The sequence below is a fragment of the Strigops habroptila genome, chromosome 6, assembly GCF_004027225.2.
Source record: "Strigops habroptila isolate Jane chromosome 6, bStrHab1.2.pri, whole genome shotgun sequence".
Lineage (NCBI taxonomy): Eukaryota > Metazoa > Chordata > Aves > Psittaciformes > Psittacidae > Strigops > Strigops habroptila.
The window spans coordinates 65,845,075-65,860,433 of record NC_044282.2 but is presented as its reverse complement, the minus strand read 5'-3'; the positions used below and the strand labels follow the sequence as shown (position 1 = coordinate 65,860,433).

Genomic DNA, 15,359 nt, shown 5'->3' with positions numbered 1-15,359 from the left:
GTAGCATGAGACATTTCTGAGGTGGAAGGAAAGGTGCCTCTGGACAAAGCTGTGGTGTCTCTTCAGCTTTGGTGACTTGCAGTAGTCCAAAAATAGTTGTGCCCCCAAGTTGCTGCAGAAGCAGTGGTTTGCCTCAGCACATCCTCCCTGCATCCTTTGGGGGACGGTAATTCATGGCAGTGGTAGTAGTTTTACTTTCATTTGAACAAAAACCAAGGCAGGAGAGTCCAGAACAGCTTTTCTTGATAGCTTTGGTGTGTGGCGAATCCTTTCATTTCCAGCAAGTACTACCTTAATATTGACTATTACAGTAAAGACACTGATATCTATATCTGGAGGGAGCGCCTTCATCCTGTGGCCTTGGGGGGAAATGCGACAGCAAAATAACTTGATTTATTGGTATCACCTACAGAACATTGTCCACACAGCGACAGCCCTTTCAGTGATTTTAAATGGGGTGAAAACCAAAAAACAATGTTGGCTGGGGAGGCAGCTGATCCGTAATGTGCAGGATGGCCTCCCCGGGCTGACAGCTCTGGGGACCTGAATGAGGAAACTCTGTGCAGCTGCTTTTGTATAGAGAATAGTGTGACCTGCAGATGGAGGCTTTTGCTGGTATCTTAAGCTTCAGAAAAACAAATATTCCCTCAAAATAACATAAAAAAAATAAACTTCCACTTCTTCCTGTTTTTATAGTTCGCTTATTTCCTCAGTGTCATGGTTCTGTCTCCAGTACTGTAGATTATTAATCTTCAGAGGATCAAGACCTTCATAGAAGTATTTCCTGTACATGTTTATCTGTCTCTTTAACAAATCAGTATCTACTTGTTCTCTTCTGAATTTTCCTTCATATAATGGGAAACTCTCCCTCAGTAGTAAGGCTTTTTGCTAAAAAAAAATCTAAATGAATCACTGCCAGGGGTTAAAGTACCTTTTGTATGACTTGGTTGATGGCATCCTTTAAGACATCTGCAAGTAGCACCAAATTCCAGAGGTCACTGTCTTCGTGTTGGTTTTGGCGAAGCACTGTTTCAGCGAAACTTCATTTATTTAGTTGTAAGTGCATCTGGAGGTCTCCTGTCCAAGTGTTACTTAGACTTCTAGAAGAGGGATGCTGCTGTGTGTAAGCTGCTTCTGAGAGGGCCACGGATTCCCACCTAATTCATTAGAAAGGTGATCACTGGCCCTCAGTCCAACAGAGAAGCACCCATTTCATACATGCAACTCTGGCATTGCCTTGTTACAGTGGGATGGAGGCGGTCTTTTCAGCTACTACACTACTAACATTTGTTACTTTTAGCTAATCTCAACTCAGTTTGTAAATACATACGTTAAATATGTGCACTTAAACATATTCCTCCTAAAACACGCATGTTGCATGCATGTGGTGGAGGGGAACTCAACTCCCAGGTTCTCCATGGACTCGTTACAGCCTGAGCACATCTGGACAGGCCAAAGCAAGGATTTGGTTTCTCCCTTCTGCCTCAAAATTGATGGTATTCATCATCCGTGCATCTCCAAGGGAGAGCGCTGGATTGGGATGAGCAGCTGTCTTTCCACCTTGGCTTTCCATGTCAGATGGAGCTGTCATCATATAACTCCATCACTGAATCTGCTGAAGCTGGGTCTGTTGCTCTTGTAACTCAGCCTTTGTGCTGGTACTACCTTGGGTTTCCACAGCATGCACAGGATTACATCTATCTCCACAGCATCTTCATAGTGTTTGCCTGATGGCTCCTTTAGTGCTATCCCCATGGTGGAGGAAGCATGGGTTGGGCACCTGCCTCATCATGATGCTAACATTAATAAAAAGGCATCTTTGGCTGAGGCATAACCTTTTGAATTGCCCCTTGTCCCACCTTGCAAATTAATATTGGAAATGGCACTTGATCAGAAAAGCTGGGGTTTTTTTGTTTGTTTGGCTTTGGTTTGTGTTCTGTTGGTTTTTAGAGGGGGGGAGTTCAGACAACTTGTGATCTCCCATCACGGTGCGAATTGTTTCGCAAAGCTCATACTCAACTTGCCTTGGGGGAATGTGCACGTATTTCTTCCCCTTAGCGCGCCAAAATGCCATTGCTGTTTTCTCTGAATATTAATTTCTAGCTGACAACAAGGACTTGCAGTCTTGGCACATCGCACTTCCGCTGCTTTCTTGTCTGGGAGCCAAACGTCCCACTGGAGTGCTGGGCGTGGAGCTGCCTTCCCTTTGCACGAATGCAGCGGAGACCCATCTTCAGACCAAAGCTCTTCCTCTCTGTAATTTCTCTTGCTCTAAAATATTAGTGGACGTAGGGGCAGAGGCAGGTAAATCTAAGCAGGGAAGTCAGAGACTCGTAATACAACTGGATGAAACCGCCTTAAGGAAAAAGAAAGTGCAAGTTTGTAGATGGGGCGTTGAAAGATAAGCGTGCACCTCCTGTCGATATTGCGTCCTTGGTAAACAGGAATTAAAACCTTAGTTAAATCTGAGTTTAAGGGGAGGGGAAATAAAAAACCCAACTTATTTTGGGTTGAGGTAAATATGCGGTTCCATTATCATCTGCTGAACATGCATAGAGTGGTTGTAACACAGCTTGAGACAGAAAAACAGGTGGGAAGTTGGGGGGGGAAAAATCAGTGTATATCTGGTATATCTTCCTCCTCCATTCTAGACGTTACCTTAATTTACTGGAGATGGGCAGCATATAGTACAGCTGGAGCTTTGCCCAAAGATAAAAGGTGAATGCTTTCTTATTGCAGATCTTCAGCAAGAAGATAATGTCGCTTTTCTTCAATAGTCATTTTTGATGTTTTTAAACAGTGTTGTGGCCTGTTAAATTAATAAACTTGCATAAGCTGTTACTAGATATTTTTCAAGTTTAGCAGTTCTTCTGGTCTTGTGTGGGGCATTGATGTTCTGGTATTCCTCGATAAACCCAGAAGATTTAAGATTGCAGCACCCAGCTTATAGTGTTTGCACCAAAAACTCTGATGGGAACAGGATGAAAAGCTCCTTCACCATCTTTGCTGCTAAAAGGAAAGACCGTGGGAGGCTTCAGTCACCTTCAGATATGCCAAAGGACTCCATCTCTCCCAAGGCAGATGTACCCAAAACTTAACCTTTTTGGAAGCAATTGGCATGAAAACATGAATTTGCAGCATGTTGAACAACTCCTCTGTCAGAATGAGAATATTTGGTGACCCTGAGGTGATCTCCCCTGATTGACTTCTCTGCTGTACGTGAACAAAATCATTCTTGCCAGTGATATATTCAGCAAGCACTTCACACCACCATATCTTCTAGCATTTAAAAGATCTGCCTATTAAAACAGAGCACAGGAAATACAAGCTGTTAAATGCAAGTGACACTTGTGACCGGGCAAAGGGCCGTGGTAGGAAGAGAGGCACGCAACTGCCTGCAGCTTGAGGAAGCACTTGTTTGTTTGTGCTGTTTCCAAAGCCCTTCAGCTTTGCAAGGGAAGTGAGGGCAGTGATGTAAACAGGAAAGCTGGCTGCAGGGAGAACAAAGTAGAGATTGGGAGATGCGCACAGTTGGGTAGAGGAAACTGAAGGTACTGGTGAGAGATCTCTGGCTGCTGTAGGACTTAAATAATAACATCAGAAAGCTGAATAATAATGCTGGATGTCCTGCTACAGGGTAGGCATGGGCAAAGCTTGCAGTACTCAATGCAGGAGGGGAAACCTTCCATGTGTCATTTCTGTGCTCCAAAAGAGGCAGGCTGCAAGGCTCACTGTCCTAAATGAACAAAAGATTCCCATGCCACTAAAAATGAAAGCAGAATCACAAGCATTAACTGTCTTCCTTTAAGTCTACAAAATAGACTTAAGCTTGTTCCCAGGAGTACTGGAAAGAGCTGGACAAGGTGCGTTTTAAGGGCAAGATAATGTTTTACTGACACGGTATTGTGATGCTTGCCTCTTGGTCTGCCGGATCTTGCTGCCTTTGCAGATGCTGTAACATGGAGTATTGAGTCCTGGCATGAGGGTTTTGCAAAAGATAGCACCAACCCTTAGGAAGAGCAGCAAAGATGATTTGAAATCTAGAAAGAAGACATTTGAGAAGACAAGAAACTGGATATATGTGGTCTGGGATATACAAAATTAGTCTGAGAGGACTGCATGGGAAAAGAAACCTGTCCTAAGAAAGCGAAAGCAAAGACACAGTATTTAGAAGTTAGATTTGCACTTTAAAAAAAAACATGTTTTCTTTTAGGGATGTTGTAGGTTCTTCATCACTTGAGGTCTGTTGCAGACAAATTGGAGTAATGCTTTTGTTAGACTAAGCAGTTTAGATTAAAGCTGAAATGAAACAAAAGTTTGATTTAGGAACAACCAGCCAAGTCAAGCTCTTCAACCTGTGTTACAAGCGATCGCTTTTCTCAGGGGATCAGAGGTATGAATCCATTTGTGGCAGTGATTGATCTTGGCTCGTAGAGGCAAGGTCCTCTTCAATGGATGACTTGAAAGAAGCAGTTGAGCTCTGCCATCTGGCCAGTCTAGGAAGTACTGATATCGCTGCAAGAAAAACATAAATTCAGATGCAAACTGTGGAGGGGCAGGACATCAAAAGCACCTTTCCTCTGAGCTCAGTATGGAAGCATGTAAAAAGGGAGGAGAAAGGTCTTCATTTTTTACTAGCTTTCTTTACCATTTTTTTAATCAAGAAGATGAAAATTTGCAGCCCTGTGATGATCGAGCCCCTGTGACATGAATGAAGCAAAGTACAGGGTTAGATTTCCTGGAGTATATTACAGCTGTTTGCTCAGGTATCAATTAGGAGCTATGGAGGAAGGGTTTAATTAGAAGAAAAGCACACATGGCTTTTCCGGCGCAGAGGAGCTTGGTGCATGTCATTTGTGTAACCTCTTTTCTGGTCATGGATGTTTATTTGGAGTCGAGTAAGACGCTCTCAGCAGCTTTCCTTTGATCTGTCTGCAGGAAAATTAAACCCATATGGCCTCCACCCAGAACCTTTCTGCATCCTGGATGGAAATACCCATCTATACTGGGGTCATGTTTTATTGTCATCCATATGTACAAAGGTCCATTCATCTGCAAGAATGACGTGTCTGTCCAAGGCCTAAGCTTTAAAACACCCAGTAAAGAAAAATGGTTGTTGCAAGCTGTCAGTCACCCGGAGATGGACTTTTTAAACCAATATATAAAGTGTTGTCTTGGTTTGCACAGTTTGAAGTGGCAATGCTGCCTCCAACTTGCTATGTTCGTTTAGCATCTCTGCAATTTATAAATAGGTTGTGCCTTTGATAGGACCTGGGCTTGTAATATGTGTAATTATCTGGTGTCAAAGGGGTGCCTGCACTAGTCCAGCTGGGATAATGGCCTAGCCCTGAGCTGCAGAGCTGTCACTGCTGGATGTTAATGGCAAGATGCTCCCACCATGCTGGTGGCTTGCAGCTTGCTGGAGCCAGCTGCAAAAAGAAGAAGGGATGGATCCTCTCTGTTTTTGGATCAGATGATGTCTACAAGAGATTAAATACTGCAGCTTTTCTCTTTCGTTAGTTTTAATGGAGAACTTGGGGTGCATTTGTGTTGGGAAAGCATCATGTTCAGTGACAATATCTGGGAAAAATTTATGTTGGGAAATGCATAAGCAGAATTGAGCTGTGCTGTGATCTGCTCCTGCATGGGCTCTTATGGACCGTCTGTTCCTCAGAATACTCCTCAACTACTGAAGCGCTATTCAGCTGTACTTTTAATATCTTTCTTTTTTGCTGGCACAGGTGTGCAGCATGGGAGAGCCTGACTCTGATTTCATGGAAAATAGGGGAAGCATGGTAATGGTGGGTAGGGAGGCACATTTCAATGCTCCTGAATATTTAGCAGCCCCAAGCACATCATAAAAAGTTTGAAGTCGTTCCTAAGGATCAGCTTTTCTGCCCTTTTTCCTGTTTCTGCTATACTTCAGCTCTTCCCTACAGCATGGCTTGAATAAACACTGTACTCAACTTTGTGGTGAACAAAGCATGAATGACATGGGCATCTCTGAAGTGCTGGACAAAAAGCTATACTGACTGTGTCTATAAAGTCTTTTGTTTGGGTTTTTTGGTTTGTCTGGTTTGGGGTTATTTTTAATTAAAACAAAAATGAGAAGAAAAGCAATCTCCTTTACCCCTCACAAGGCACAGTAAGCAATATTTAGGTGAGATTGCTGTAGCAAATCTTGAATTCTACAGCTAAGGTAGGTTGCCTGGTCTTCCCAGGTGATGAGACATTACAAGTTTCAGAGTGTACTATACAGACCTGGGGCTCCAGATACTCAGAAGCCTACACTGCACCAAAATTTAGCGTTGAAACATCTTTTTGCCTGGCTCACAAGCTGCCAGCGCTTGGGCCTGTGTGTTGTGTTAACGTTGTGCTGCAGAAGTTCAGACCATTAATGCAACTGGCATTAATGAGGTGACTGAATTTCATTCTCTCAATCACAATCACAGCAGCTACAGTGAAAATGGGCTCCTCTTGCTCTGACCACAGTCTTGGCTCTTTGAACTGTGCTTGTAGTTGGCCAGCAGGCAGTGGAAAGCAGATCCACTGCCTTGTTGGCTCTCCAGTTGCAATGTTTACTTTAGATTTCTAACAGCAAAGCCCTGTAGCAGCATGCATCCCACTGGAAGCTAGGGAAAATGTTCATTTATTAGAGCAGCCACTCACCAGTGCAAGCTAGGAAATGCACAAAAGCTTTGGAGGATATTTCACTGTAACATCAAGCTACTAGGGCTGGGTGTGCTAAGGTGTGCTGAATAGTATTTACAGGGAAAAATAATAATAATTAAAAGAAAAAATAAGTTCAGCAGCATTGCCAAGCCTGGAGCTGAGGTTTGTTAGCTTAGCCTTGACTTTGAATAACATAACCCAACCAGTGATTCAGTTGATGCTCACAACTATCCGGTGACTTGATATCCTCTTCCCTTCAGAGAAAACCCTTGAGAGTAGGGCTTGACGCCAACTGAGTTAGGTGGTGGTGATAGTTCTTCTCGACTGATGCAACTTCGTGGTGTAGAGAGGAGGTCAGGGCTTTATTTGCATCCATACGGGCTGAAGATGCTGTAACGTTTATAACAGAGAGCTTTTCTGTGTCTTGTGTTTTCACATGCAGTGTTTCTCCCTACCTGTCCTGGATCCGGGCACACCGGCAAACAGGTGACTGAAGAAAATACCCAACTCATGGCTCAACCCAGCCATGTGAGCTGAGAGCTGCCCTGTGGCAGGTCAGCTTTACAGTGAGGTGCCTTTTCCATGTAAACCCATCTTTTCATGTGTAATGCTGGAATTGTCCTTGTTGCTGCTCCTCCATGAGCCACCTTATGTCAGTGCTTAGTCTGAGTCCCACCCTGTACTATGCTTTGTGTTTCTAAGATGTGCAGTGGCTGGCTGGTCTGTGGAGCAGTGGGAAGGCAGGAAAACAGGGAAGCTTTGGGGAGACGCAACTGCTCAAGCTGTTGTCCCAAAAACATGATTACAACACAGCTTATTCAAAGATAGTTTTGTCTTGCACTGGGAGGCTAATTCCATCTTCCACTGTCCCTTGGGGATAAAAACCTTTAGAAACTGGGCTTGCAGCAAAAATGGCCAGGCATCTTTAAATTTTCTGGCTGACGTTGCTTTGGACTTGTGTGCTGGTTTCTTGCTGGAGACAGCAGAGGACAGAGCTGATGGGTACTGTGTTAAGCATTTGAGGGTAAAAGCAGTGCTGCTGCAGAGCTTGAAGAGGGAAGCAAAGCAGCAGCAGCAAATGTTGGCGCATCAGGGTAGGACAAGTGATAGACTGGGAATGTGCAATTAGAATTCAGAAAAAGAGGATTTTTTTAAATTACTTGCCAAATGCACTTCTACCAAAACAGAGTACTCTTTGCCCACTAAATGAAGGACATTCACTATGAGGATGGTGAGACACTGGGACAGGTTTGGAGGGGGCTTTGTGCAGCCTGCTCTAGTGGAAGGTGTCCCTGCCCATGGCAGGGGAATTGGAACTAGATGGTCTTTAAGGTCCCTTCCAAACCAAATCATTCTGGGATTCTATGTTTCTATGACTTTTTATGTCGCATATTGAAATAGAGTAGATGCACCTATCACTTGATCCCACTAGAACAAACTTAAGATCCTGCCTGTTGCCTTCAGTGTGACTTTGGACTGCAGCTTGATTCCATTGTCATGCCAAAATCCAATCAAGCTGCACATAGGTGCCTGCAGCTACATCTTCACGCGTGCTTGCTGGATGCTGGAAAGAAGCAGCGAACAAATGCTTCTATCCTGGTGACTCGGGATGTCCTCAGCATCCTGTGTGCAGCCTGGCATCTGTGCTCTGAAAATGGGTTCAAGCCTTGGTGGTCTCGAGCTCGCTGTTTCTATAGTCCAAGCTTGACATTTTCAAGATCATGTGTGATATTAGGTTATTATGTCTGTAAAATGGGGCTGTAGCTTTCCTAAAGGATGCTTTTAAGTAGCATCACTTCAGCCACTGTTGTTCCATCCTAGGGAAAAAGGTATTTTTTTCCCCAAATTGAGGTTTAAACCAGTTTGGATTTAAGGAAGGCAGAAGCAGCTGTGCCTGGAAACACTTAAATTAGCTTTTTCCCCTCCCCGCTCCTGCCTAATCATCAGTGTAGATTAGTTCAGAAACCGGGCAAGTATTTTTAGAAGCTGCTTTCAGAGCCCCAATGTCACAATTTTTATTCTCGTCGTTGGTGCTGAGGCAGTTCTTGAGCAACATTTCTGCTTTAAAGAAACGGGAGGACATTTAGGCATGATCCTGTAACTTGAGGGGGGGAGAACACACTGGCTGAGTAAGGAGATGAAGCGGTTCTGAAAGCTTTTGAGCAGTGAGTGCTTGAGCCCAACTGCCCGACGTGAAGCAGGGTGTTGCTGTTTTGGCACTGTGATTGTCTGGGCTGCCTGCAGAGGTAGGGTATGCAAGGACCTACAGCTGATATTTATTAATACCAACTTGTTGCGAACTGGAAGCGTTGAAAACCCTGTTAAAAGCTACGATGGAGACGGGAGCGCTTCCCCCAAGCCTTTTGAGTTGTTTGGACCCTTGTTCCCAGCACTGTTAGCAGCTTTTGGGGAATAAAGTGCAGCCAGGGCTACTGGAGGAGATGACGCCCAGTTCAACTTTGGACCTGTTTGCAGTGCTGGGTGAGCAAGTGACGTGCCTGCTGCTCTGGTGCAACCTCTGGGCAGCGTGTTTGCTCTGTCAGCTCCTGCTGAACGCCCCCGTTATTAGTTTATGGCGGTTGTATCATAATCATTCTATTTTTTTTTCCAGCCTATAACCGGGGTGGGGAAGCAAAGCAAGGATCTTTGGTCCGTGCGTGCGCGTGTGCTCTCGGAGCCGGGAGGAGGATGTTGGGAATGAGTAATGGTCCGGCCGGAGCTGTAATATGCAGAATACCTCTGGGATGACTCACCCGGTACAATGCAGCACATCCCTCAAGGAGACTGAATCACGCATGGGGGGAAGCCGCTGGCTCGGCAGCAGCCAGCTGGGACTTGGGGCAGCCAACGCTGATCCGGAGGCTGGTAGTGGCAGTGATGGTAGAACGGAGCAACCGGGGTGTAAAATGTAGAGGAAATGGCATCCCCCAGCAGGTACGTGTGCGTGCTCCCACCGGGTGTAATTTCATGTTTTCTTACTCTTTTTGTTTTCCTCCGCCTCCCCCCATCTGCCCCCACAGCCCTTCTGAATCTTTTCTAAATCAGCATGTAATTTATCAGTGAATATGTATGACTTCTGTGAAACACAGGCTTTCTTTTATGGTTACAGATCAAATTCTTTGAGAAGTAATGGTTTAACGTGCACCCTCTCTTAAATACCGAGGGGAAAATAGATGCTGCTTCCCTTGATGTCCCTCTCCATGGACACTTTATGGGGTAGGGAGGTTAAAGAGAGGTGGAAGGCAAAAATCAATATTCATGCTGGTTTTGATGTAGTTAAGAATGTCTTCTTTTGTTTTATTGTTATAAATGCATTTACCTGGCAAAAGATAAAACCCCTTTAGAGTTAGACCACAATTATCCCTCCTCCCTTCTCTGATAGAAATTCAGCTGGAATTGAGTCATAGAAAATTTTTTATATGTATTTGCAAAATACTGTCTACCCTTTGTAGTCAGATCATACGTGTCACGGAGGATGTTTACAGGGGGATAAATATAGTTGCGTTCTGCGCTCATCAAAATGGAGGAGAGTGGGGGGAAAATGCATATTGCTTAGGGCGAGAAATTCTGGGGTTTTTTTCCTTTGTAAACTTTGAATTTTTCAGCACTATTATGTATATTTGTGTGTGCATACATATATATTTTTATGGTCTCGAGTATCACTGATTCTCTAGCTGAAGTATCCCTTGCATTATTTGCTCTTGCACCGTAACACACTACACTAGGATGGGTAGCACTTAGTGTGCAGAATGTAATGGTATGTGGAATATATGGAACTAATGGGATAGCTTGTCAGGCCAGTGTTTTTGGTGGCATCACAGTGGTCTACAGTGTGACAGCAAAGACTCACGGGCTGGGGAAGAGGGTCATGTGGAAATGGCATCGTCTTGTGAATTGAATAGATTTCTCCATTGCATTCCTCTGTAATTTTTTGGCAAGCAGAATCAAACCTTGAGTTTCATTTTGCAAAATAAGGAGGACAATAAAACTTACAAAGTTGGATTACAGTTGCTGGGCTTGTTAGTTTTCTCCTTTTTGCTAAATATCACCATTCATTAGGTAACAGGATAACAGGAATGGAGTGTGTATGGTCAGTATATGCTAGAAAAGAAGACAGGGTAGAATTAGTTGTGGCTTTGTCTGCGATTGGGTAGGGGGGAATCAATTCAGGATGCAAATCTCATGCAACTACCTGTTTGGCTGGCTAAGTTTTTATGCGACTTTTGCTTATATTGCATGTGATATAAAACAAATACCATCTGTCATGCAATAGCAACTTCCTTTCTCATTACAGTAAATGATAGTACTAATTAGCTTTCCTTGAAATCTGTTAATATTTGTGTCCTTGCACAAGAAATAGGAGGATTTGAGCATGCACCTCTTACCTGTACTGCATGCTGGCTTGATGAGCTGCAGGGCAAATTATTCAAATGCATTATGTTATTAAACTGATTTATTTTGTTCTGCTGCTCCTTACACCTTTCCAAGACACACTATCATGTGCAGTTACAATGATTTACTGCAAAATTTACCCATTAAACACATTTGAAGAAAAGTTTTTTTGGTTTTTTGGTTGAGTTTTTTTCTAAATATACCCCAAATCTGTAATTTGTAGTCACTGACAAAGCAGCCGCCGGGCAAAGCTCTGAGGAGGCTTGTCCTGAGGTAACTCAATTCTCCATTGAGCCCGAGGTTTGCTGTGATTTTCTGGGTTATTTTTAAAGAGGTTTCATTAAATAGTCATTCATTAAAATCTTTATCATTAGTGTGTGTGCCAGTGGTGTTGTGGCTATCTTTTAGGGAGAAGCAAACAACTTTTGGGTATTTTTGTAGCAAGGTTTGCTGTGGGTTTCGATAGCTCTGACATTGTTTCAACAGTACGTTACATAGATACTTAAGTACGGCCATGAGGAGTAAGTTAATCTGCCCCTGATGCAGTTAGACTTTCATTTTAATCCAATATTGTTTGTGTAGTAAGCTAATTTCTGGGGATAGCCCTTAAAATCCGTGTGCTTGAGCTGCATCAGTGGATCTTCGCTTCCCCATCAGCGTGTTTGCAAGCCTGCTTTGTCCCCTAAAAAGCCACTTGCTGGTTCATTTAGGGTTTTGCCCATGTGTATGGCACTTTGTGGGTATCACCAGGCAGGCCTTGCACAGGAGGAGAGATTGTGCTGGCCGAAAACATGGGTTTAGCCCATGCAGGGCTCAAACACCCAACCCTACAGCTGTGTGGATAGCAGTCGTGTTACCCTGCCTACGCCAAACCCTGCTGGTTTTTAACACCAGATCCATAGGGAGAGAGGGCCAAGGGCCCATCTGCAGCCGGAAATTGCTCTCATAGAATCATCCCCTACTTCAGTGCATCCAAATTAGTTGGGCCATTGCGTTGTAAAAATTCACTGCAAGAGTTATTCTCACAGCAGAAGCTGATGCTTTTGTGTCACTTAAAAAATATTGACATTATATATGGATAGAATTTTATTTATATTATCATAGAATCATAGGATAGTTTGGGTTGGAAAAGACCTTCAAAGCTTATCGAGTCCAACCCTCCTGCAATGAGCAGGGACATCCTCAACTAGATCAGGTTGCCCAGAACCACACCCAGCCTGGCCTTGAATGTCTGTATTATAGGAACTATATTATGAATTATATATATTAAATATATATGAGAAACAGTTTTTCATATCTACATAGATACATATAATGTAGATAGGAAAATTCTGTTTCACGTTGATATGTATATAATTTTTATCTTTAATGTATAAATATATTAAATATATATTAAAAATGAGCTTTCCATGTACTTCCTGGAAGGATCTGAAGTAATTATGGAATTTTGAAATCCCATTTGAGCAAGTCAGGATAGAGCTGTTTCTCGTAAACTCAATGAAATCAGCTTAAATGCTTAACAAACGTGGTGGTGAAAGGCTTCCTTTGTTCCCAGTTGCCTCTGTGTTTAAGGGAGATGTGGAGGCGGGTGGCTGGATCGTTGCAGGTGTCTTGGTTTCTTGAGGAGTCCTTCTCCTTCTGAAAAAACCAAACAAAACTGCTATTAATCTTTCCTATGGAGGATTTTTGGTTGGGCTACAGCGCTAGAAGCAAACCCGGGCTTGCTGGGCACTGGCTGTGGAGGACCTGGCCCCTCCTTATTGTGTCTTTGGGCTGCTCTAGACCCAGAAAGGCATCAAGGAATGAAAAATAAAATCAAAAGATGGTACTTTGGGTTTGTTCCATTCTCCTGGAGCTGTGTTCCTTGCATGAGGCCATGTGTTTAATAGGAATACAAGCTTCTGAGGTTGAAGGTGCATGAGCCTTTTAGTATCACTGCCACATCCAGGACCCTCAATCCATCAGAGTAATCACCCTGCTGGGTTGGGGTTTTCTTGCTGCACACAAGATTTTAGACAGCACTCAGCCAGCAGAAAAAAAGCCAGCGTTGAGTAACCTGTGTGCAAAACTACTCCTCTGGGGTGCTTTATGGGATGTGCAGGTAGGACTGCGCATGGCTTGCAACTTACGAATGGTGATCTTCCAAATCCTGCATGAGCATTTTCTTCGGGGTGGGATTTTCCTCTTCCACCTTTTGCACTGCTGAAGCTAGCAGTGTGCTTGGAATTCAGTTTTTTCCCCCTTTTTTTTTTTGTTAAATGGTGAGTGTACAAGCTGAACATGCACTGCAAACCTCAGTTCAGCAGCCAAGTGTGAACTGGGGAGTTGGAAGAGAAAACTCCTTCCCGTTTTCAGAGCGAAGCTGGGACGAAATACTAAATGCCAACAAACTTTTCTCATTTTGTGGAGACAGGAAGATATGTCCTAAAATTGAAGTTTGTAGTGTTAATAGTGGTTTAAGATGAAGTGGCCCAGGACAGGCATACTGCAGGACTGACTCCGCCAGCATCTCTAGAGCAAGGCATGTGGAGCTTGAACTGTCTTGTATTTACTCTGACTGGGTGGAAACCAGAATTTCACAGATGCCTTTTTATTCTGGAAGTATTGGATTTGAAAGACAGAAAAATATGATTTGCAAATTTATTGTATTAGGGATGGGTTACATATACAGTGGTTCTGTGTTTCTGGCGTAATGCAGAGTGAGGGCAAGGAAAAGTTTAGGGAGTTTTCTACAGGCTCGATTTTAACATTGGATCTGAAAAAAGTGGTGCAGATGGCTTTTTTTTCCTTGCTGATATTTTATATTTCCAGCAGGTTTGAAGGTTTTTTATAAGTGGTATTGAAATATCAACTTTATTTTGCTGTGGCTCCGTGCACTCAGTTTTCTTTCTAACAAACTGGTAAGTTAGAGTTTTGAAGATTCAAATGCTGGTTATGATCTGCAGATATTTCACCCTTGCTGGAAGGTTCATGGCCCAAGTATCAGATCAAGAAATCTGGGAATCCAAAACTAGCAGTTTTTCGTGACTTCCATCAAAATGCTGGTGCTTTAAGGCTGCAGGATGAACTCCAGAGGGGATCCTTGCAATGTAATTCCCAGCAATGACCTGGGTGGAATGAGATGGCTTTAACTCCAGCTGTTGGAGTTGCTGGGACAGGACGGAGGGCAAATGAAGAGCACAGTGAAACACATCCAGCTCAGCCAACAACAGGTTACGCCCCAGTAATCGTAAAGTTAAATTTGCATGGATCCAAATAGTTTAAATTATGTTTAAGCACCTGGTGTCTGCGGTTCAGTTCAGCTGAACAGCCCAACCTCTGCCGCTGTTGCATTAGCAGCATCCTGCTGTCCTTTTGGCTCTTGCCTGAAATCTGGGAATATTGATGCATTAAAGGCAGCAGTCCATAATTTTGAAACCTATTACATGCAGTTATCTCCTGGCCTTGTATGAGGCAAAGTCGAGAAGGGAGGAAAATACTGAAGTGCCTTACGGCAGCATTAGCATGGGAGTTTGTATTTTGGTCAGCTAGCCTGGCTAGAGGAGAAAGTATTATTGTATTACGGATGGTGTCTGGGAAGTGTTTTAGATGCTAAATGTGACTCAAAGAAAAGAGTAAATGTGGTGTGTTGGGCTACTATTGGTTAGGGGTTTTTTTCCCTTAGGATTTTTAGACATCTCGGCATTTGCAGTTGCTGTGTTTGAAACAAAGTGGCTGGTAGAAGGGAGCTGTGTACTTTGACCTTCCTTTTACAAAGACACTGGCAAAATTAAACCCTTAACTAATGAAGGAATTACTTGCTGTTTAGTCCTGGATGCAGTTTTGCAGCTGCAAGTCCACACCAGGCATACAACAAGGCTCAGGGCTTTGTGCCCCGCTGGTTTTGCTGCACTGTGGTTGCTGTAAGTGACGTGGCTTACGTTGGAGAGCACTGGATGGTGTCAGCTGCATGTTACACTGTGATTCGTGCATGCTGAAGGAAAGCACTTTTACCCACCTTAAATGTCACTTTAGGCACACAAATGTGCTGTAAAAATCAGGCTATGGGTAATAAAACCGTGGTTCAGTTGTCGCAGAGGTGATCATTCAGTCACTTATTTAGGAGAACTCTCAATATCCTTCAGAGTAGCAATTATACACACACACACTTTTTAAATATATTTTTTCATATATATGTATATGCACACCCACGAGCTATAATTTTTAAAGGGCTCTCTTTTCCTTCCAGTAAAAACAGCACGTGGTTCTCTGCGCTACCTTTACTCCCCACATTCATTATGGGCTTTTTGCTCAGG

The 15,359-nt window shown here is 43.4% G+C and overlaps 1 protein-coding gene across 2 annotated transcripts in view; it reads left to right on the top strand.

Annotated features, from left to right (window-relative positions):
• Nucleotides 1-15,359, top strand: part of SPRED2 (sprouty related EVH1 domain containing 2) — a 66,474-nt gene that overhangs the window by 18,499 nt on the left and 32,616 nt on the right. The window contains exon 1 of one of the 2 annotated variants that reach the window (XM_030490418.1): nt 9,371-9,606. The exons of the other annotated variant lie outside the window; for it this stretch is intronic. Within the exon in view, the coding sequence (XP_030346278.1) occupies nt 9,590-9,606 (17 nt within the window). The 5' untranslated portion in view covers nt 9,371-9,589. Of the gene's footprint in view, nt 1-9,370; nt 9,607-15,359 lie in introns of those variants that run through there. 2 annotated transcript variants of the gene reach the window in all.